The sequence below is a fragment of the Calypte anna genome, chromosome 18 (genome assembly GCF_003957555.1).
Source record: "Calypte anna isolate BGI_N300 chromosome 18, bCalAnn1_v1.p, whole genome shotgun sequence".
In the NCBI taxonomy this organism is placed as follows: domain Eukaryota; kingdom Metazoa; phylum Chordata; class Aves; order Apodiformes; family Trochilidae; genus Calypte; species Calypte anna.
In genome coordinates, this window is record NC_044263.1 from 6019608 (window position 1) to 6041265 (window position 21658).

Here is a 21658-nt window from a genome sequence, read left to right on the forward strand (position 1 = left end):
CAGTATGCCAACACCAGGAATAAGACTTGTGTGCAACGACTATCACGTAGCTTGGGCAGCAGGCAGGGCTCCAGCCAGGTCTGGCATGTCTTGTGTCTGTTTGGTAGTTTTCTCAAGGAGTTGACAGACACTGGTGTAGGGAATGATAAGGGGTCCCCTCCTGCATCACTATCTCCTGTTGCTGCCATTTGCCCTGTGCTGATGGGAATCTTCTTCATTGACTGCAGCCTCCCTGTCCCACCCAAGTAACCCAAGGTGTTTGCCCCAGTCAGACTCACCCCATGGTGCCTGGCTTGGTGAAGGACCTGTTTGTCAGCGTTGGTGGGGAGCCCATTTGTAGGGATGCTGTGAAGCCTCAAACCCTGGCACAGGCCATTTGCAGGCAGGAAGGCACCTGTGACATTTGGACACCCGTGGCACTTGGACACCTGGGGTGTTTGGATGCAGGGATGAGTGCACAGCTGGGTATCCCAGGCAGCAGCACCCTGGCAGCCAAATTCACCCATCATAACGACAGAGCCCAGGGGGCTTCTGCCTGCTCAGGGAGCCAGGCTCAACCTGGGCTTAGTGTCTGAGGTGCCAGCTGGTGGCTGTGGCAAGCAGTGGGGGTCGGGAGCCCTTGGCGTTCTCACAACCTCCATCTCAAGCTTGCTGGACAACTTTGGCTGATTTTCTTAAGGTCTCTGTGGCCAAGCTCCTTCCCTATTGAAGTGGGTCAGTCTCTTCCAAACCTATTGGGAAACTGCACCTGAAGTAGCTGGTTTGCCAGGAGGTGGTGCCAGGAAGAAAAGGGTGTGCACAGCCACGGTGGATGTGGCTGTGGACAGAGAGGTGACAGAAAGGGTGATTCCTAAAGAGGGGTCCACATCACCTCTTCTTATCTAGATTTTGGGCAAGACATTTTCTCCCAAGCCCCAGCACAAACCCACTCTGTGCCAAGGCAGGGTCACCCCAAGCTGTCAGTCCAGGTCAAGGCCAGGCAGGTCAGGTCAGATGAAGCCACCACTTCCTGCCACCTCTGTCTCCACCCTAAGAGTCTGCCACCACCACTGGAGACTGTGGTGCTCTGTGGGATCACAGTTGATTAACTCCTCCAGCTGGTTTGTTGGTTTAGTGGTGACATTCCCCAAGTGAATTTTATTTTCCAAAGAGGGTATGTTTGTGTATCTGGTGTGTCCAGAGCACACGATCCTTCTGGCACTGCCAAAGGCAGTGGGATGGTGTTACTGCTGTGTCCTGACAGAGTATCCCTGGCTGCAAGATGCTCATTGCCAGCAGTGCAGGGATGCTCATGGCTGGATGCTCAGGGGATGGTTCAAGGTGCAGGTGGAGTCATGGTTCAGGGATGGTTGTAGGGATGGATTGAGGGAGCTGTCAGTACAGGGATGCTCATGGTACCAGGGTGCTCAGACCTGCCCTGCATGGGGGCTCATGCCACAGGGATACTTGCAGCCAGCATGTGAGGTTGTGGTTTCCCAGGGAAAGAGCTGAGGGCCTGTGACACAGAATGAGCAAAAAGCTGTATTTTTTTCAAGGTGTCTCTGGCAAGGAGATAGCTCTCCAATTAGAGATTTATCTGTACTGCACAGACTCAAAGACTAGATGGACAAAATTGGAGGGAGTCACTACTTTTAGGAGTGTTGCTCTCTGTGTAAGCCAGGGCAGGAGTCTCCAGGGGATGCTTCTGGGGACACACAGGGTATTTGGGCATTTCCTGCCCCAGCCAAACCCAGGTGAGTGTTGTGCCATCCCAGCAAGCAGGTCAGTGCTCCAGAGGGGATGTGTCCATCTCCCAACCATCGAAGCAAAGCGAAAGACATAGGGTGACACAGGGTGCCCAGTGAGCTGGCACAAGGGGTGCAGGCCAGGTTGGGCAAGGGCACGCCTGGCTCCATGCAGCCAGCACGGGTGGTGCCAGGCAAGCACCCTGAGGGGGTAAATACGGGTTTGTGCCTGGGTGGCTGCTGGTGGTGCAGATGAGGCTCTCACCATGGCTGGCTGCTCCCCGGGAGCCCCTGCACCTCCTGGAGACCTCAGCCAAACCTGGCATCCCAGCCACAGGGGTACAGCCCAGCTACATGGGGGCACAAGGACTGGTTCACTGGGTGGGAGAAGCTGGTTGGAAACGTGCCACGCTGGGCAGCACCGTCACAGCCCCTCTGCACCAGCAAGGCTCTGTAAGGCCAGCACTTTGTCCTGGCCAGAGCAGGAGTGTGCTCTGTGCCAGGGGCTTGGCCCCATCGGAGGGGCCCCGGCCAGTGTGGGTCGGAGCGGGCGGGTCCTGCATTTGTAAGTAATTTGCCGGAGCGCTCCGGAGTTGCTTCCCGCCTGCTGCTTGGCAGGCAGACGCTGCACAGAAGCTTCGCTGGCTCCCTGGAGGCCTCGCTGAGCCCTGGCCCCATGCTGCTGAGCCTCGTCCTGCCCGGGCAGGCGCCGGCAAATGCGCTGGAACAGAGAAGCGGAGCGGGGTGGGAGCCTGGTGGGACCCCCGGAGGGGTCGTGTTGTGGGGCAGGGCTGAGTGGGGGGAATCCATGGTCAGAGTTAACCTTTAGGGGGTGCAAAGGTGTCTTTACCCCTGGAAATCTCTGCTTTGCAGCTTTTTGCATTTCAGTGCTGGATTCATGGTCTCTTGGGTTCAGCTTCATGGGATGTGAGTGTGCTCCCAGCAGGGAAGGGAGGTGCAGGTCAGGCCCATGGGTGCTCCTGCCCTGGTGCAAACCCAAAGGAGGTGATGATGTGACTGGGAAGGGTCCAACCACCCCATTCGGGTGCCCTGGGTATCTTGGGTGATACGGAGCTGGAAGGGAGAAGCGGGAGCTCCGTTGAGTTGTGGCTTTAGGAGCCAGTTCCTTTGGGAAGGATTTACAGGGTGGTAGAGCTCTCTGTGGCTCTGAAGACAAACAGCCCCTGGAAGAGGTAATTAGAGTGATCCTGTCCTGATCTCCTCAGCTGTAGTGAGGAGTCAGGAGTCCTCCACCAGCAGCCACTCCAAGCCTATTTTGCATTAATTGGGCTGTTTACAAAACACTGCAAATTGCAGTAATGAACACACCATTCCTTAATTTCCTTTAATTATCTGTTTGCATCATGAAGGAACCCCTCTTCAACTCTCCTGCAGAGGGGCCATGCAGCAGGGTGTATGGGATCTGCCATGTAAGATGGGCAGAGAGAGCTTGGGAGAAGGAAAAGAGAAGAGAATGGAGGAGGAGGAAAGGGAGGAGGAGGGGACATTCTGCCTGGCTGTGAGGGAGGGGGCTCCTTCCCCAGGACAGGGTTTCAATACCTGTTTCACTGTAGTTCATGGACTTTGATTTTCCATAGGAACTGGCACAGAAGTCTTTCAAAGCATTTAATCCTCCCCAGCTCAGTGACAAGGCTGCCTGGAAAGGCAGAGGAGGAGCTGCAGCGTTTCTTGCCCCCCACATACCTTCCCTTTTCTCTCTCCTTTGACTTGGCGGATGAATTCCAGAGATGTTAATCCTCTCTCAACCCCTTGCTGGAGAATAAAGAGTCCTCTCTGTGTGGGAGGAAGGAATTCATTCGAATTAATTGCAGGAAGGAGCAGGGAGCTGGGGTGGGGGGTGTGAGTCTGTGCTGAGGGTGGGGTGAGCATCCTCACCCCTCAGTGGTCCCTGGAGGGGAGGGAGGGACGGACGGCTGGCTGTGGGGATGGGGACATCTGAGGTGGCACAATCCTTGCATTCATGGCTGAGAGGCTTCAGCCCCTGCCCCAGCCTTAAAAATGCCAACCATGCAGTCTGTGGGCCAGGCCTTGGCAGCAGTGGCGGGCACAGGGAGTGAGTGGGGGGCAAAATGGCCCCGCTCAGCAGTTTTGGGGCACCACTGACTATAAAGGGGAGAGAAGCACCATCCCATTGAACTGGGGTGACAGGAGCTGTGGGGTTCCACCCATCCCGGGGGCATGCAGAGATGGAGCAGGAGGGGCAGAGGAAAGAAAGGGTCTGAGCTCAAGCTGGGTCAGCATATTGAGGGTTTGTGGAGGTGAACATGGAGTGAGAGGAGGAGAGAACATGGAGTGAGAGGAGAGGAGAGGCTACCGGGATGGGCCAGGCACTGTTCTGCACACTGGGAGGTCGGTGTGGCTGCCGGATGGAGTTTATGTGGGGTCCCAGGGGCCATGTGGGGCAGCGTGGGCTCTGCCTCCTGCCCTGACCTTCACCTCTTCTCTTTGCAGAGCTCCTGGGATCTGCCAAGCGCCTGAATGTGAACTACCAGGATGCTGATGGGTGAGTGCTCCCTGGGCAGGGTGCTGGGTGTTGCTGCCACCAGTGTGGGTGGCTGGGCAGGCTTGCTCTGCCCAGTATCCAGTCAGTTCTGCAGCTCTGGGTATCTGCTGAGCCCTGAAGAACACAACAGCATCCCAAAGCCAGGGCAAGCCTTGCAGAAGCAGACTCAGCCCTTGCCTGCAGCTGAGCTGAGGGCTGTGCTCAATTCACCCTACAAAATCCTTCATAGAGCTCTTCTGCATCCACCTCTATGGAACTGGGGATGAAAAGGAATTGCATCATGTCCAGACAGTGCCCTGTGTCTTGCCTGCTGGCTGAAGCACAGAGGAGCACCCACCTGGCCATGGCACCTGCACATGCTTGTGTCCATGTTTAATATCCCAAGAGCATAGTCCCTTTGTTTGGGGGGTTAGAGGAAAAAGAGGTGTGGTTGCGAAGTGACCACAGCATATTTGTGTAGCTCCTCACTTCCCAAATCCAAGCACTTAGTAAGTTGGATACTGAGAGTTAAAGAAACCGCAAAGGCCTATAAAATAAATAAGCATGTTATTCTTATTGAATTAACTCTGACCTGTGAGTTATTAGCCCTGTTTTACATACTGTTGTTTTACCTAATTTCTACATGTTTTCTTTCTGAGGACTCTGTAGAAGGAGGTGTCTGTGATGAGTCCTAACAGACCAGCGGAAGGGGGTTGAAAGTGTGCAGGATGGCTCTGTCTTAAAATAATACTGTGCAGATGGAGCTTAATAGAAAACAAAGAAAGTAATAATAGAAGCCATGATCTGATTCTGATAAGGCACAGGATTTGTGTTCAGGCAGCTCCACGAGGGCTGTTGAAAGGAACGTGGGTAAAGGGTGAATTTTATACCCCCTCTGTTCTCACTTCAAGCCAGAGGTTTTAGTGTGGGCTTAGTGATGTGGTGGCTTCATTGAAGGAGGGAGCAGTGTCCCTTCTACAGTGCCTAGAGACCCTTTGCAGGGATTTGGAGGTGACCTGAGACCACAGGTCAGGAGGAGAGCTGTGCCATCTAGGCTGCATCCCCAACATGGGGCTGGGACATTGCTGAGCCTGTCACAACCCTGAAGTGGTGTTATCTGGAGCTCCAGTGGGTTCCTTGGAGCAGCACACAGGCTGATCCCCAGCAGTGATGGGACTCTTCTCTTGGCTGTAGCCCTTCATGTGACAGCACAGGGGTAGCACTGGGCAGACAGGGCCCCTCTCACAGCCCAAAGACACAGGGCTCTTTCATTGCTGGTGGCCTCCCACACTGTGCCATGAACTCCTGGTGTTCCTGCTGGCACAGGGAAGGGGTGGCTGACTGGTGGAGGGGCCAGGAGTAGCCACAGGGCCAGTGTGTTTGCTGGATGCTGTGAGCAGCGTGGCTGGGGGCTGCCTGACTGCATCACAGAGCAGGGTAATGCAGCTCTGTCCATCCCTCCTGCTTGCCCCCACTCAGGGCAGTGGGGTGTGGGTCCTGTCTCAGGGGTGCAGAGGGGGTCCCTGCACCCCTCACTGAGCGCAAGAGCATGGACAGCATTTATCTCTGCTTTGCTGTGGGGAAACTGAGGCACTGAGAGCAAGGAGAGATGTAGCAGCTGGTGACCATCCCAGTTCATGTCACCATGTAGGCAGGGACTGCAGGGACAGCACGGAAGGGACCTGGGCCAGGCTGAGCTCTGTTCTGTGTCACAGGTTCTCGGCGCTGCACCACGCGGCCCTGGGTGGCAGCCTGGACCTCATCTCCCTGCTGCTGGAGGCTCAGGCCACCGTCGACATCAAGGACAGCAACGGTAAGGGCGTGACCACCCGAGCGTGACCACCCATTGCCTCGGGCAGCTGGCTCGGCCCTTGGAGCGGGTCTGGGGGCTTCATCCATCCCTGCTGAGCCCTATTCCTCCGCAGGGATGCGGCCCCTGCACTACGCAGCCTGGCAGGGGCGTGTGGAACCAGTGCGGGTGCTGCTGCGCGCTGCTGCCTCTGTCAACATGGCCTCCCTGGATGGGCAGATCCCACTGCACCTCTCGGCACAGTACGGCCACTACGAGGTGGTAAGTGAGAGCCCAGAGACACCCATGCGCCCACCCCGGGTCTCTCTGGGAGAAAACCTCATCGAGCCCGGTGGAAAGGAGGCAGGGGCGTGGGATGATGCTGAGCCCCTCTGCCACATTGCTCCCCCCACAGTCAGAGATGCTGCTCCAGCACCAGTCCAACCCCTGCCTCATCAATAAGGCGAAGAAAACACCCCTGGACCTGGCCTGTGAGTTTGGGCGGCTAAAGGTGAGCACTGTGGGGCTTCCATTCTTCAGGGATGGCTCCTCAGGGAGCAAAGTGCTGGGTCTGGCTGCAGCCCTTCTCCCTCTACTGTGAACCTGTAGAACTGTGAACCTCTATTGTGCCTCCTCTTATGGCTGGGTGAGGCCAGATGCTGCACCCAGAAGCCATGGGGTTTGCTCCTGACCTCTCAGCAGAGCAGAGTCAAGCTGAGAAGAAGCCAGGATTCCTCACTCCTGGTTCCCCACAGCCTCCCCCGCACACCCCAGCATTGGTCTCACTTAAGCACAGATAGGCTGAGCTGGTGAGCTGGATAATCCCTGCAAGCCCTGAGCACCCAGCTGCTCCAGGTCCCCAGCATGGCTCATGGCTCGTGGGCCACCCTGTGCCCCAGCAGACCCTGGCCCAGCCAGCACTGCACTGCAGGGCTCAGCTGGAGCTTGGCCAGCCAGACCATTCCCTGCCCCACCAGGGAGGGGACCAGGGGGATATTTCCATTTTTGGGGTATCTATAATGTCTGCAGCTATAAACAGGCCAGTAAAAATAACTCCTCTGTGCCTCTGGGCTGCCCTGAGACACTGAGAGTAGCTCAGGGCTTGGAGAGACTGGAGCTTTTTAGGGCTTGGTCTGAAAACTCTGATTATGGGAATACTATTTCTGACTGTCATGAGCTTTTATGGCCCCTCACGACATTGTCGCCCTGCCAAGCACTGTCTGAGCCCTGGGGCTGTGGATGGAGGAAAGCAGAGGGGTTGGGAACAGAGGGCTGGCACCGAGGGTGAGCCCCTTGCTGGGAAGGTGCAGTGTCAGCATCCCTCTGCTCACCCCTATGCCTCATGCAGGTGGCACAGCTGCTACTGAACAGCCATCTGTGTGTTGCCCTCCTGGAGGGACAGTCCAAGGATGCCACAGACCCCAACTACACCACCCCACTGCACCTGGCAGCCAAGAATGGGCACAAGGAGATCATCAGGTAACCTCCCTCCAGCCCTGGCTACTGCCATATCCTGAAAAAGCCCATTGTGGCTTAACTTCTGCTTTCTCCCAAACTCACAAACCCACTGCAGCTGTCAGTCCCTCATCCCCAAAGCCTCAGTGGCCTTAGGGGTTGTCCCCTTCCCATCACAAAGCAGACAATCGCCTGGCCCTGATGTCCATGCCCTTATGTTCATGCCTCTCCCTCCACCTTACCAGGCAGCTGCTGAAGGCTGGGATTGAGATCAACAAACAGACAAAGACAGGCACAGCTCTGCACGAGGCTGCACTCTACGGCAAAACGGAGGTGGTGCGGCTGCTGCTGGAGGTGAGCTCAGTGGGGATGGGGCTGCATGAGGGGACAAGCTCCTGGGGGTCACCCTCCTTCCCCTTCACTTTGCTCCCCCCATGGGTCTGGCAGCATCTGTGTGGTCTGGACATGACCATGTTCCCTTCTGGGCAGGGTGGCGTTGATGTGAACATCAGAAACACCTACAACCAGACAGCACTGGACATTGTGAACCAGTTCACCACCTCACACGCCAGCAAGGACATCAAGCAGCTGCTAAGAGGTGAGGTGGGGCCAGCACACAACTGGGTGCCTGCCCAGCACTGAGAGGAGCTTCTGCCCCCTGGAACCTATGTGGGGCCCCCAGTGCTTCTCCTGAACAGCCTAGATCAGCCTGGCTGTGAGCATCAGCATCTCAGTCCCACCAGGCATGTGGGCACTGTCCAGGAACTGAGTCTTTCCTGCAGTATTAATGTTTTCTTCTCCCCTCTCCTTGCTCTTCTTTCCTTCTTTCTGTCTTCCCTCAACCACTTCTTTCTTCCCTGTGCTCTGGCACTTCCCTTCTTCCCTGTGTCCCTTGTCTTCAGAGGCATCAGGAATCCTGAAGGTCCGAGCTTTGAAGGATTTTTGGAACCTTCATGACCCAACTGCTCTCAATGTCCGGGCGGGAGATGTCATCACGGTGAGGCTGCTCCCCCACTCCCCTTCCCTCTGCCCCACCACTGTCTCAGGTACTGACTCTGTCTGTCTCATCCCCATGGCAGGTCCTGGAGCAGCATCCAGATGGGCGATGGAAGGGGCACATCCATGACACTCAGAAAGGCACTGATCGGGTCGGGTACTTCCCCCCCTCCATCGCTGAAGTCATCAGCAAGCGAACAGGTAAGTGGCCATTCTGGGCATGTTGGGGACAGTCCCTGTGTGAAACCATCCCAGTTTTCCTGGTGTCTCTTGTAAGACAGGTCCCCACAGCCCTGGCTAGCTAGGAGTGAAGAGAAGGACTCGGGTGGACACAGGAGGTTGCACCACCAGTGGGGTGTTAGTTTGGGGGCTGAGGTTCAGATACTCCCCCCTGCCCTGCCTCCTGCATGAGCTCTGACCGCGCGTGTTTTGTCTTTGAATGCAGGCATGGTTGTCCCTCGTGTGGCGCCCACGCATCAGCGCCAGGGTCCCCCCGGGGCCCTCCCGGCCTCCCCTGGTGGGCTGCAGCACCTCCCCGACGAGTGTCCTCACCAGGCAGCCCCGAGCATCCCAGCCTATGGCCACCTCACCCTAACCCGGACGGCCCCAGGCCCTGACAGCTCAGGTCAGGGATGCAGCTGGGGAGAGAGAGGGGCTGGGGACCTTCCCCTGCCCCCTGCCCATGCAGGGGCACGCGGGAGGAGACTCTCCTTCCACCTCCCAATGGGGAAACAGACAAGAGGAAACAGGCGCAGACAAAGGGAGTTTAGGGGAGCCCATAGAGCAGTCCCTTCCCTCCCCATGTCCTCAACCAGGCTGTGTCCCCACGTCCCCTTCGTGTGTCCCTTGCCAGCCCAGGTCACCCTGTCTGTGCCGTGTGGGCTGGGAGGTGGGAGAACCGATGCATCAGAGGGGTCTTGTGGGAGGCTGTTTTTTTACTGGTGTCACTACTGGCACGTGTGTCCCTGCTGGGCACATCTGTGCCATGTGTCAGCCCTGATCCCGGGGTGCTGCTGACCCCTCCCCACCTGCCTCTGAGCAGCAGGAGACAGGAACAGCGTGGGCAGTGAGGGCAGCATCGGAAGCATCCGCAGTGCAGGCAGTGGCCAGAGCACCGAGGGCACCAATGGGCAGAGCACCAGCATCCTCATTGAGAACGCCAGGGTAGGTGCCAGCCTCAGTTTCCCCAGGGCTGGAGATGGAGCCCCAGCACTTTTCCTGTCACCCCTGCACCTCCTTAGCCAACAAGGGGCTGCAGGAGCTGGGCATCTTCTGCCAAATACATATTCACTGCTAGGACTCAGTGAGGAGATGCTCCTGGGGGGTCCCTGGTTGCCCCTCACAGCACAGCTGGCCATTTGGGTGGGGCTGGAGACTGTGGTTGGTACCACACAGTATCTCCACTGTGTCCTGTGCCACCTGAGAGGGATAAAAAGGGTCCTGGGCTAAATCCCTCCCAAATCTCTTGCAAGGGGCCAGCCCTCCACTAGGGGAAACTGTGCCTGGTGTGCACCCACCCCACTCTCTGGGATGCAGGGCAGACTCTGGCACCTAGCTTGTGGGGGGACAGGGAGGGAGGTCCCTCCTCCACTCACTTCTTCCTTACAGCCACTGCCCTCCACCGGTGATGACCTCCCACAACACCTTTTGGGATCAGAGCCACACAATGGGCAGTTGACCTCCACAGCAGGTGAGGGGTGTTCTACCACCATGAAGCCTGGAGGACAGCTGTCCCCCTGGCCCTAGGGGTCTGCTCACCTCCCAGGTACCCTTTTACCGTTCTCTTTTCCCTTCTCTTCCAGGGCCACAGGGTCACCAGCCCCTGGGCAGCTGCCCCACTGGAGACAGAGTGTTCTCCCACCAGTTCTTGCGGCCTGAGCAGCTCCTAGAGGGAAAGGTAACTGGGTACCTTATGTGCCCAGGTGGGAGGGCCACATTTGGGACTCTCAGCCCAGCTTTTGCTGCACTGAAGACACAGGGTACTGGGTCCTGGGGGCGGAGGTGGGCACAGTTCTCTCTTGCCTAGGAGCATTCAGGTTGTTCCAGCTCGTGCTACCATCATGGGCTGCTCTTTGACCTGTCCTTTTCCCTAGGATGCAGAAGCCATTTATAACTGGCTGAGCGAGTTCCAGCTGGAGTCCTACACTGCCAACTTCATCAATGCTGGCTACGACGTCCCCACCATCAGCCGCATGACCCCAGAGGTAAGGCAGGTCCTTGTTCTCTGACCAACACCCTCCCTGAGCTGCCAGCAGCAGATACCCACTGCCCTGTGATCCCTGTGTCACTGCTGACTACAGCCTCACTCTGCTTGTGTTAGGATCTGACAGCCATTGGTGTGACCAAACCGGGCCACAGGAAGAAGATCTCCACTGAGATTGGGCAGCTCAGCATCGCTGAGTGGCTGCCCAACTACATCCCGGTGAGTCCCTGGCACTGAGGCTTCGGTCCAGCACCATCTTTTCCCCAGCTCTTTTCTCAGGACCACCCTTCCTGAAGAATGAATGAGGGTCTTCAAGTAAAGCATTCTGCAGTGGCCTGTGTTAATGTAACCAGAAAGCCCTCAAAACTAAGGTCTTCCAGCCAGGGGCAGGGAGGGAATGGATGAAGGTGCTGTCTATCCCTTGAAGCTCAGGACAGTATGTCCATGCTCTTTGCAGGCTGACCTAATGGACTGGCTCAGTGCCATTGGGTTGCCCCAGTACCACAAAAAGTTGGTGAACAATGGTTATGACTCCATCACCATCGTGACAGACCTGACATGGGAGGATCTGCAAGAGATCGGCATCAACAAGCTGGGTGAGTCCCTGCCACAGTACTGGGGTGGCCCGAGGCAGTTACATTTCCCACCCAGGTGCCCACACCCCATTCTCCTTCACGCTGGAAGGTGCAGGCACACCCTGCACACTAGGAAAGGGCAGTTCATGGCTGTCCTAAGTACTCTCTTTGGCAGGTTGGAGCCAGGTGGTAGAGCCAGCCAGGTGGATTCTGGCCTTAGTTTATCTCCTCCCATAAGCAGGGTTTTGAAAACCTGGAGGCCTTTGCCCTGGTTGGTGACGTGAACACAACTCTCCTTGGCCAGGAAACAAAGGCTTTGAGGGTCAGAGCCAAGTAACACCCCTTTCCTGTTGCAACTTTCCTGTAGGCCACCAGAAGAAGATCATGTTGGCTGTAAAGAAGCTCAGAGACCTCCGCAAAAGCCTCAATCAAGCTGAAGCAACACTTGCAAGACGCAAAGTCCCTGGTGCCCTGGACATTGTCACCATAGAGTCACTGGAGAATGGGGAGTGCCAGTCCCCACACACCCCCAAAATGACAACCTTCCAGGACAGTGAGCTCAGCTATGAGCTCCAGACAGCCATGTCCAACAGTTGCCATGAGACACTTGGCATCAAGAGCAGCCAGGGGATGTCACGGAGCCAGGAGAGCATTGGGATGCGGTCCCGGGGCTCAGGGCACTCACAGGACAATGTGCTGTCCCGGCACCTCTCCAGCCCCTCGCAGGAGAGCCTGGGCAGTGGGGAGAGCAGCAGCAGCAGCAGTGGGCAGTCCTGTGCACCACCCCGCAGCAGGGAGAGCCCGGCCAGCCTGCCGGGACGGCCCAGCCCTGAGCCCTACGGGAAGCTTGTGTCCCCTGAGGGGCTGAATGGCTGTGCCAATGGTGGTGGGGGCAGCCCTCTCAAGGAGAGGAACCTGCCCGAAGGCACGGATCAGCATGCCCGGCCAGTGGCTCAGAAAAATGGCGGCACACCAGCAGTCACCCCCTGTAGCCCTCCTCAGACTCCCAGCAAGACAACAGCCCCGTATGTCTTCATGTACCCGCACGTCTCCTTGAAATCCCCAACAGCCCCAGAGCAGCCCAAGACCCTGGTGCACCCATACTCTTCCATCTCCCCTGGGCAGAAGAGCAGCCTGCAGACGTCAGCCCAAAAAGCCTTCTCCTACCTGCACAGTCAGTGTGGCCCCACAGAGCCATCCTCCATGCCACCCCTGGCTGGGGCAGCCCCAGGTACCTGGCAGGCCGGGGAGCAGCACAACGGGGGCAAAGGCTTCAAGTACAAGAAGCGTTCACACAGCCTGAACCGCTACGCGCTGTCAGACGGGGAGCACGAGGAGGAGGAGGGGGGGGTGCCCACCAGCACTCTGGGCTCCTACGCCACCCTGACACGGCGCCCAGGCCGCAGCCAGATGCCACGGGCCTGTCTGCAGACGGACACCAAGGTGACCCGCAGCCAGTCCTTCGCCATCCGTGCCAAGCGCAAGGGCCCTCCGCCACCGCCTCCCAAGCGCCTCAGCTCCGTCTCCAGCACCCTCACTGCCGAGGCAGGCAGCGAGCAGCCCCCCAGCCCCGAGCAGCAGCCCACAGCCCCCCAGGATGCGGCTGACACGGGTGCCAGCCCCGGTGACCCCAGCCGTGGTGGGACAGTGAAGAGCCTGGCGGCTTCACTGGAGGAAACACCAGGAGCAAGTCTGCCCAGGCCCCTCCTGGCCCCAAAACCACTGCACGTGGCTCAGGACTGCCTCCCCAGGGCAGATGTGAACAATGAGTCCTGCAATGGCGGTGACAGCAGCTGTGCCCTGCTTTCCAGTGCCAGCAGGGACCCGTTTGAGAGCAACAAGCCACGGAGACGGACATACAGTGAGCCTAGCGCTCCTGTGACAGAAGCGGCAGCACAGGGTGGGCGGGAGGATGCCTGTTCAGACACGGAGGAGGAGGCCAAGCCAGGAGTGTCCTCCTCATCCTCCCAGAACAGCTCCAGTGAGTGCATCCCCTTTGCAGAAGAAGGCAACTTAACCATCAAACAACGGCCCAAGCCTACTGGGCACCCCAAGACTGACGCAGCTGCACCAGACAAGGAGCCCGGTTCCGAGCCGGTGGAGCGCCCCTGCTCTTCTGAGAAGGAGACAGCGGCGCCCACCACCACCACTAAGGAGCCGCCCATACTGGAGTTCAACCTCACTGAGTCAGACACGGTGAAGCGCCGGCCCCGCTTCAAGGAGCGGGAGCCACTGCAGGCTGTGCTGAAGGCGTTCAGCATGGCGGGACAGGCTGAGGGGGGGGGCCAGCCCCCCCATGCCCCAGTATGCCCAGGCCCAAGCGGTGAGCATCGCAGGACCCACTGTACCAGCACCAGCACCTCGGGCCGGGCTGGCTGGGGATGCCTTTGATGACGACAGTGTGGAATTCAGGATTGCTGAGATAGAGAAAAGCATCTTGTCATTGGAGAAGGGGATTAAGAAAGCCCCAAGCCCCACCAAAGCCCCCAGCCCCACAGAGATGCTCGGCACTGCCGTGGTGAGGACACCCACTTCAGGTATGTGGCCTTGTGGGGTTGTCTCCGAGGTGGTGGTGAAGCCTGAGGCTGCTTCCTGCCCAGCTGGGTCAGTATGGCAGGCGAGGAGGACGTGTGCACCGGCATGCCACAAGTGCCCTTCCTTTGCAGATGTTCCCGCCAAGCACACCTCTGTGGCATCCACCAAGCTGGTCTTCTCCGGGCCCAAGACCATCTACCAGCAGGTCCTGCAGCCCTCCCGACACACTGTTGCTCCCTGGGCAGCTGCTGAGGCAGTGCCAGATGTGATTGGGCCCCTGGTGGATCCAGGCTCACTGGCACTGGAGGCAGGCAGCAAGGTGTCAGGAAAGCCCTTGGCAGCTGCCCCGGGAGCTGCCCTGGCCCAGCACACCAACTCCAGCCTGGCCACCACGCTGCAGGCAGCCAAGAAGAAGATCACAGCTGAGGAGGCAGAGAGGTGAAACGATGCTCTGGGGGGAGAGAAACACTGGGGTTGGGCTCCTTGGGGTGGAATTGGGAAGCCCCCAGTGAGGGCAGGTGAAGGGTTGTGCACTGGCACGTGCCTGTGCCACTCCAGGTCATGGGTGCTGGAGTCTACGTACTGAGCTCGAGCTGATGCCAGCAGAGTCAGATCTGCTCTGGCCAACCCCACCCCATCAGCACCTGAAGCCTTTGGGCAGCATTTTGACTTTCTCCCTTTCCTCCCCAGCACCCCCCGGGCTGTGCACTCAGCAAAAAACATCCTGGAAGACATCAGCAACATGTTTGATGACCTGGCCGACCAGCTGGACGCGATGCTGGACTGAGGCTTACTCCCCCTTCCCTTCCCCACCTCTGACCGCTCCACCACTGCCCCTCATGACAGGGGGAGAGCGGATCCAGCACAGAGCTGTGCCTCCAGATCTCTTCAGCCATCTCCCTTTCCACACTTTGCACTGCAGATGGGAACACAGCAGCCTCTCCTCGCTTGCCCCTGGCTCCATGTCACATGTGCCAGCGTGGCCACGGGCTGGTTTCTGAGGGGGTCAGGCATTTCCCACCAGACTGGCAGCAGGAGGAGAGCCCAGAGCTGCACATGCAGTCCTAGAGGCTCTGGAGAAGCCCTCACTCCCTTGCACAGAGCCGAGGAGCCTCTACAAGGGACCTTTTTCTTTTGCCGCTGCATTGCTGAGTTCTGCCTCTTATTATTATTTATCCCCTGCCAACAATGTGTCAAAGGAGAGACCTCCCCAGGCAGCCGCCACCGAGCTGGCTATTTACTGAGCAGATCCGAGCCCCGGCAAGGCCCGACAGCAGCTAAAAGAAGACGGGGCTTGTCACAGTTTGGCAGCTTGCAGAGTGAGAAGGAACCTCTCTGCTTTGTTTGTTGCTTTTCCAAACGCATCAGCATCAGGCAGCGTGTAATCCAAGCAGATCGAAATCCCTCCAGTGGGACCCACAGACCCCTCGAGATGGGGCTGGCACAGCCTGCAGCTCAGTGGATGCTCCACCATGGCCCTGCCAGACATGGAGGTCACCTGCCCCTTCCCTGGAGCAATGAGGATGGTGATGGCAGTGCTGAAGCCGTGTGTGTCTGTCTGTCTGTCTCTCTCTCTCTCTCTCTCTCTGTGTGTGCCAGTCCAGCAGGATCGTGCTGCTAACCAGAGGCTGCCCTCTTCTGACACCATGCCTGCAGAAACCATCAACCCACTGCTTCCAGGGTGAAATAGCAGTGTGGTTACTTTTGTTTATATTTCCTCCCATCTTTTTTTTTTTTTTTTTTCTTTTCCTCCCCTATCTCTTTTTTTTTTTGGTGGGAGAAAATACTCTCTTTTCCCACCCCACCTCCTCTTGGGGAGCTGCTGGCACAAACTCTGCCATGAGCATTGGTATCAGGAGTAGCAGCACTTGGGACTCCAAGGTGCTCCCTTGCAGCACTAAAAGCCAGAGGGAGAGGTGACCCCACGTGCATGGGGTGACTTCAGCCCCGTGGCTGCAGCTGGGGAGCAGCAGTGATAGCTCTGTCACATCCAAGCGGTAGGAACGGCTGCATAGCTTGGAGACAGATTTCTCCAGCAGGATCTGTTCAGTAGTGCATGTCTAAATATGTCCAAGAGCCCCGAACTTGGCTTGCACTCGGCATGCCAAGCACATGAAAGCATCAGAGCACCAGAAGGGAACTGAAGATTGTACTAAAGTGCTATTTGCTACAAAAAAAATGGGGAAAAAAAATAATCTACATATCCTTTTTTAAAAAATCACCAAGAGAAATCAAACTGGAAAGGGAGGAGGCTGAAGAGGCAGTTTCCCAGTCTTTTAAGGACTTTGCTACTGAATTGCACTGTTTGCAGCCCCTGCAAGCAGAGCCCACCTCGACCCTCCTGAGGGTCTCTGCTCATGAGCAGCAGTGGTGCCACAGGCTGGATGGGGGGGAGGCACCTGCCTGGCTGAAAAGACAAAAAATCCCTGGAAAAAAAAAAAATAATTTTTAAAAATCACATTGTTGGCTGGGACTTGATGTCAGTTGGAGGCGGTTAAGACATTTCTCTCCTGACTAATTGGTTGCTCAGATTTACACAATCCATCGAGTGTCTGTAAATGACTGTGTCTGACAGGCAAGTGCTACGTCGTGGACCCAATTGTTTTTAAATAGCTACAGCCAGTGGCACTTTATTAAAGGGTTTGCAGAAACCTTTTAAAACTGATTCTACTCTCACAAGTGAACCTGGGACAAGCCCAGTTATTTTTTTCCGATGTTGATAAACTGTAAATGTTTTGGGTTTTTTTTAAAGGCCAATGTACATATTTTAAATGTGATTTATTATATATATTTACTAACCAGAACTGCAAGTCCTGTACTCTAGGGTCAGGGATAAGAGGACACTGGGGTGGAGCTGTTGCTGTCTGAGCCACCTGAGGGCAGCACTACGCTGCTCTCATTGTCAATAAGGGAATTAAACATTTGATTTTGCAGAAGAATGCCTATTTTTTAAGCTCTAGATCTCTATTTTGAAGCTACTGTATGGTGTCTAAGTTATGTACACTGCAACTGGGACTAACTGACCCCAGCTGCACCTGCTCTGTGCAGCAAGACAGTGAGGGGAAAAATAGCCCATGTAATCACCAGACTGACAACAGATTTTAAACCATCTGCTCTGTTTGTGTTAATCATGTGTTTTGTTTTCCACTAACACTCATTAAGACTAAATTTTATTAAACAGTGGGGCATATTTTACCCTTTTGATAGTTTTGCCTGGTTGTCCTTCATGTCCAATCTCCCAAACATGGTTCTTATTCTGTTTGAAGTTCATTGAGGATCAGCTTTATCCTGCCCTTTAGGTGCTTAAGATCTGTGTTTCCCCAGTTAATCTCCAGTGGAAATGTTCAGTTTGAGTCTTACAACCACAGCAGTAACGTGAGGTGAGAGCACTGGGGACCAACACAACCTCCCAGTGCTTCACTGGGAGGTCTGAAGCCTCAGCCCCCCCTGCCAGAGGCACAGAGCTCCTCAGTGACACCAGGTCCTGCTTTGCTCAGAACAAGCCCAGCTCCTGGCTCTCCATTCTGCTTTTCTCCAGCGCTTGCAGTGCCTGTTCCAGCTCACCCTGACCCTTCTTCAGAAGGCTTCAAACCATTCAACCAGCCAGGGACAAAGCTGCACCTGGGAACAACCTCGTGTGCTGTGCCAGGGCTCCAGGAGAGCATCAGGTGAGCCCAACCCAGGACAACTGTTCCTCTGTAAGAAGAGGCATCCAAAGCTGGACAAATGGTTACAAAGCTGAGTAGAAAGTGGGGAAAAGTGCCAGAATTGGGTCCCAGGACCCAACTCTCAGGCTGTGTCCCCACAGCAGGTGAGCCAGGTAACTCCTGCCCTATGTCAGGGGCAGCCATACACCTTTTTTCCTCCTCACTTTGCTGGGTGCAAACTCCCTCCCACTCTCACAGTGTGTATGTTATCCAAGACAATCATTTATTGCCATTCAGACACTGGATGCGTATGGGTCAGGGTTGGTTTGGGGTTTTTTTTAATACAATTTACAAGTTTTAATACAAATCAAATATTTTTACATACATCCCCAAAATTTAATATAAAATATACACCATTTATAAACCTCTTTTGATGTAGGAAATTTCAGAAGCCATGCACCCTGACCCTCAGATACCTCCACCCAAAAGCCTCAAGTCCCTCCAAGTCTAGCAGGGGAAGGAGGGTGCAGGAAAAAAAACATTTATGATCACCCAGAGAAGGAAACCTTGGAGGTGCCTCCTCTGGAGGAAGGTGTGGCCAGCAGGAAGCCCTGGTATCTGCTGCCTTTTATTACCTACAATTAGTGGCACAGGGCAACTGCTAAGGTGTCAAGGCAGGGAGGAAGGTTGCTTTGCAGGAAGAGCTGGGAGTACCCTGCTGCCTCTGACTTCTGTTCAGCTTGGCCACAGAGGGGAGTGTGTGACACCTGCTGAGTGAGCCTGGCAATCAGATAGAAAAGCTGATTTCTCAGGTAATGGATCTGGAGCTGGCATTTTAAGTGAGACTGAGAAAGATGCAGCTTGTTCTCAACCCAGGCTGCTCTGCAGGCCCCAGAGGAGTGAAGGCAGAGTTCAGCCCAGCTGGTGAAGGTACGCAGGGCTGCCTGGTACTGCTGTGTTCAGGAGAGCTGCCCTGCCTTCCCCTGCACAACCCTGCCAGGAGAACAGAACCTAAACATTACTCTCAGGATGTAGGAACAGGGGCCAGGCCTCTAAGCCCCCCCCCCCCAGCTGCCTCCCTCCAGCACCCTCTGTCTGTCCCCAGAGCTCAGAGGCTGACTGTACCACCTCTGCTCTCCTACCAGACTCCCAGCAGGGGGAGGGGTATTGCTTAGAGACACATAGGGGTGTGTGTGCTCTGTGGTTATGCTGAAAGGTAAGGAAGACAAGGTAGAGCAGCAGGGCAGAGCTTGGGGGTTCCCAGCCAGCTCCCTGCCTGCCAGGTAAGGACCAGCAGCCGCCATATATTGTAGTGTTGATATTGAGAGCAAAAACAGTGCCAGGATTTACCTGCTTTAGCTAGGTTTTAGAACTGGAAAGGGAGTCACTTCAAATGGCACTTCAAATCACAAAAATGAGAGCAGTTATGAACCTCTCTGTGGGCTGATGAGAGTTAGGTCAACAGGGCTGGAGGAAGCTCAGCCATGCTGACTCCCTCTGCACCAGGCTCCAGGGCAGACATCTCCTCTTGCAGCCCCATCTCCTCCCTCCCTTCAGCACTCAGCAGCAGACATATGGCTGCAGCAACGCTAGAGGGCAGGCCTGGCACAGCCTGAGCATCATAGGGGCTTTTCCAGCACCCTGCCAGAAACCCTTCCCAGTGTCCCCTTGGAAATGTGACCTCCAGTCCCTCCCCTGGCACTCAGCACTCCTGGAGCAGCATGAGATGTGGCTCCTTTGCCCTGGAGTGCAGGGGTGAGGTGGGTGAGGGCACAGGCCATGCACACACACATCCTCCAGGAGGGCACACGGCGATGGAAAAATAAAATGGGTTTCAATAGAGATCTCTTGCTTCTGCAGCCCTATGTCTCCCCTGCTGGCCCCAGATTCTCCTGCCAGGTTGAGGAAATCCACCTGCTCACACAGAGGGAAGGAGTTGCTTCATTTCAGCATCACCACCAACGAAAACCTCTGGCAATAAATAAATAAAGGAAGAGCAGCCTGAACAGCCACCAGAACTTGCAGGCTCCCTTGAGAGTACCCTAGCAGGGGTAGGGTACTGCATACCTGCTGGGGGATCCTGACAGCAGTGCCCTGCCTGTGGCCCCCTAGAAGGTGCCAATTTGGCTTTGCAAGGAGGCTGTCTGGTGTGCATGTGTGAGGGAAAACTCCTTGAGCCTTTGGTGCAGCCACTCTCCCAGTGCAGGATGTGGCTGTGTGGCCCTGGCTCCAAGGAACTCGAGCTGAAGTGTTTAAAATGGAGAATTCATCCCCAGCTTCGTTTCAAACTGCAACTTCTGCCTCTTCTGGTAACGGACCCGGACCCTGGAGAAGGCAGAAGAAAGACAGTCAGCAGGTGGAGGGGTGGTAGGCAAAGCTGCCCCACTGCAATTCCTGAGCTGAACAGCCCCAAGAAGCCCAGCAGAGCCTGTCCTGGACTCTGTGGTACCCTGGGAGAGGAACTGAATCCAGAGACCAACCCATGGTCTCAGCCCTAACCCACCCAGCCAAGTCCCATCTCCAGGGCCACCAGAGACAGGTCCAGAAATCCTTCCCAGGAACAGAAGCAACAACTCTGTCCCCACCAGGATTCCCTGTAATCCCCACTGCCTTTCCTCACCAGCCCATTTCCTGCACCAGTCCTCATTAATGTGAACTCCCAGCTCTGGCTGCTCCCTGTGGTGGGAAGAACAGTCACTCACTTTGCCTGCTACTAATTCTTGGCTTCAGCCACTTCCCGTGAAACTGAGTCCCACAGTCCAGGCACTGTGTGAAGATGTTTCCTCTGCTGTGATTCAATGCCCCTCTGTCCTCCTGAGATGAGATGAAGAGAACAGCCCTCTCCAGTCTCATACTGGTATTTCATAGGCCTTGGCTGTCTCCCTCATATTGCTTTGTGATAAGGAAATTTTGGTCTCCCTTCCTGCTGCCAATCACTGCCACTGCCCTTCCCTGACCCTCTTTCCTCCCCTGCACTTCCTCCCTGAGAGGTGGAACAGGGGTTTGCACACAATTCCCAGGTGATTTACACAGTGCAATCATCTTTTCCTTTCTACTCCCCTCCCTGTTCCCTGTGCATCATTTTTCTGCAGCTCAAGGCCAGGCTGAAGCGAGGCTCCAGCCTTTTCTCCCCATGTTCCCTACTACCCCCACACCTGATCTCATGCAGCTTGACAATCTCATTGATGATCACCACAAGGACCAAGGAAAGAAAACCCAGGAGCCACGAGACCGGGGAGATGGAGATGTGATTAAAGGTCAATGAAGAATCGAGGTTTTGCCAGAGTTTCAGGTCCAGCACAGTCTGTGCCACTTGCCCCAGCAATCTGAGATCATAAACAGACACAGAAAACTTCAGCAGAGCCAACAAACTTCTCAGGACCAGCAGATCAGGGTTCAGGCCCCGATGTCACACCCTTGATTTGCAAGAGACCCTTCACCAAGTAAGCTGTGGGGAACATTTTTCTCAGCACCACCAAACTGGTGCTGGGTCAGGTCTAGAGCCCTCCCTCCTGCAGCACTGAGTGCCCCATCAGGGCCTGGGGATACTCACACCACAGCCACAGTCAGTGTCCACCACCGGTTGGACAGGGGGCTCTTTTTCCACAAGGGTTTGGTGCGATGGACGTGGGTGATGGAGATGAACACTGTGGGGACAGAGGGACAAGGAGGCTATTTAGGATCACACACAGAGGCAACACAGGGCAGAGCATTTGCTCAGCTTTTGTGTGGCCTCTTCAAACCAATATTTCCCACCTGCCAGGCAGAGCCTCCCTGCCTTGCCTCAGCAGTCTGAAGGAGATAAAGCAGCAATGCACACTGCCTCTCAAACCAGGAGGCCTGGGTTGTTGGCCTGGACACATCCCAACATGCAGTGCTCTGCCTGGCACCAAGGCACAGCACCCCATGGCATGGAGAAAAGGGAGTAGAGACCCTTTAAGGTTGTCAGAGAGCAGCTGAAGCTACTCTGCCAGGCAGCCATGTGCAGGTGATGAGGGTCAGCCAGGTGCTGGCTCCCCACCCCTTCAGAGGGTTTAAAAAGGCTTCCAAGCCCCATGGCACTCACAGGAGCAGGGATGCTGCTTGGGGGGAGGAAATGGGGTGCTTCACAAAATGGCTGCAGGCACATAAGGTTTTACAAGATAGGGAATATTTCTGGAGAGCTGCAGTATGCTGCTGGCTGATTTGCAAGAAGGCAAGGATGGATGCTGCTCTTCTGGCAAGACTGGAA

At 55.9% G+C, this 21658-nt stretch overlaps 2 protein-coding genes across 8 annotated transcripts in view; one reads left to right on the forward strand and one right to left on the reverse strand.

The window, feature by feature from the left end:
* The window catches only part of CASKIN2 (CASK interacting protein 2), a 32816-nt gene extending 15830 nt beyond the window's left edge, over nucleotides 1-16986 (forward strand). Inside the window, 20 exon segments of the mRNA XM_030461556.1 lie at nucleotides 4197-4248; nucleotides 5943-6040; nucleotides 6153-6298; nucleotides 6432-6527; nucleotides 7365-7495; nucleotides 7717-7825; nucleotides 7961-8069; nucleotides 8374-8468; nucleotides 8551-8668; nucleotides 8913-9092; nucleotides 9510-9631; nucleotides 10076-10157; nucleotides 10270-10364; nucleotides 10561-10671; nucleotides 10788-10889; nucleotides 11128-11266; nucleotides 11613-13531; nucleotides 13533-13782; nucleotides 13912-14218; nucleotides 14471-16986. Of these exon segments, the coding sequence (XP_030317416.1) occupies nucleotides 4197-4248; nucleotides 5943-6040; nucleotides 6153-6298; nucleotides 6432-6527; nucleotides 7365-7495; nucleotides 7717-7825; nucleotides 7961-8069; nucleotides 8374-8468; nucleotides 8551-8668; nucleotides 8913-9092; nucleotides 9510-9631; nucleotides 10076-10157; nucleotides 10270-10364; nucleotides 10561-10671; nucleotides 10788-10889; nucleotides 11128-11266; nucleotides 11613-13531; nucleotides 13533-13782; nucleotides 13912-14218; nucleotides 14471-14567 (4358 nt within the window). The 3' untranslated portion in view covers nucleotides 14568-16986.
* Nucleotides 16987-17696: 710 nt separating this feature from the next.
* The window catches only part of TMEM94 (transmembrane protein 94), a 47666-nt gene continuing 43704 nt past the window's right edge, over nucleotides 17697-21658 (reverse strand). For all 7 annotated transcript variants that reach the window (XM_030461560.1, XM_030461557.1, XM_030461561.1 and 4 more), the window contains 3 exons: nucleotides 20981-21074; nucleotides 20583-20753; nucleotides 17697-19752 (listed from right to left, as the gene is read on the reverse strand). In XM_030461560.1, coding sequence (XP_030317420.1) covers nucleotides 19680-19752; nucleotides 20583-20753; nucleotides 20981-21074 — 338 coding nt within the window. In that variant the 3' untranslated portion in view covers nucleotides 17697-19679. The remainder of the gene's footprint in view (nucleotides 19753-20582; nucleotides 20754-20980; nucleotides 21075-21658) is intronic.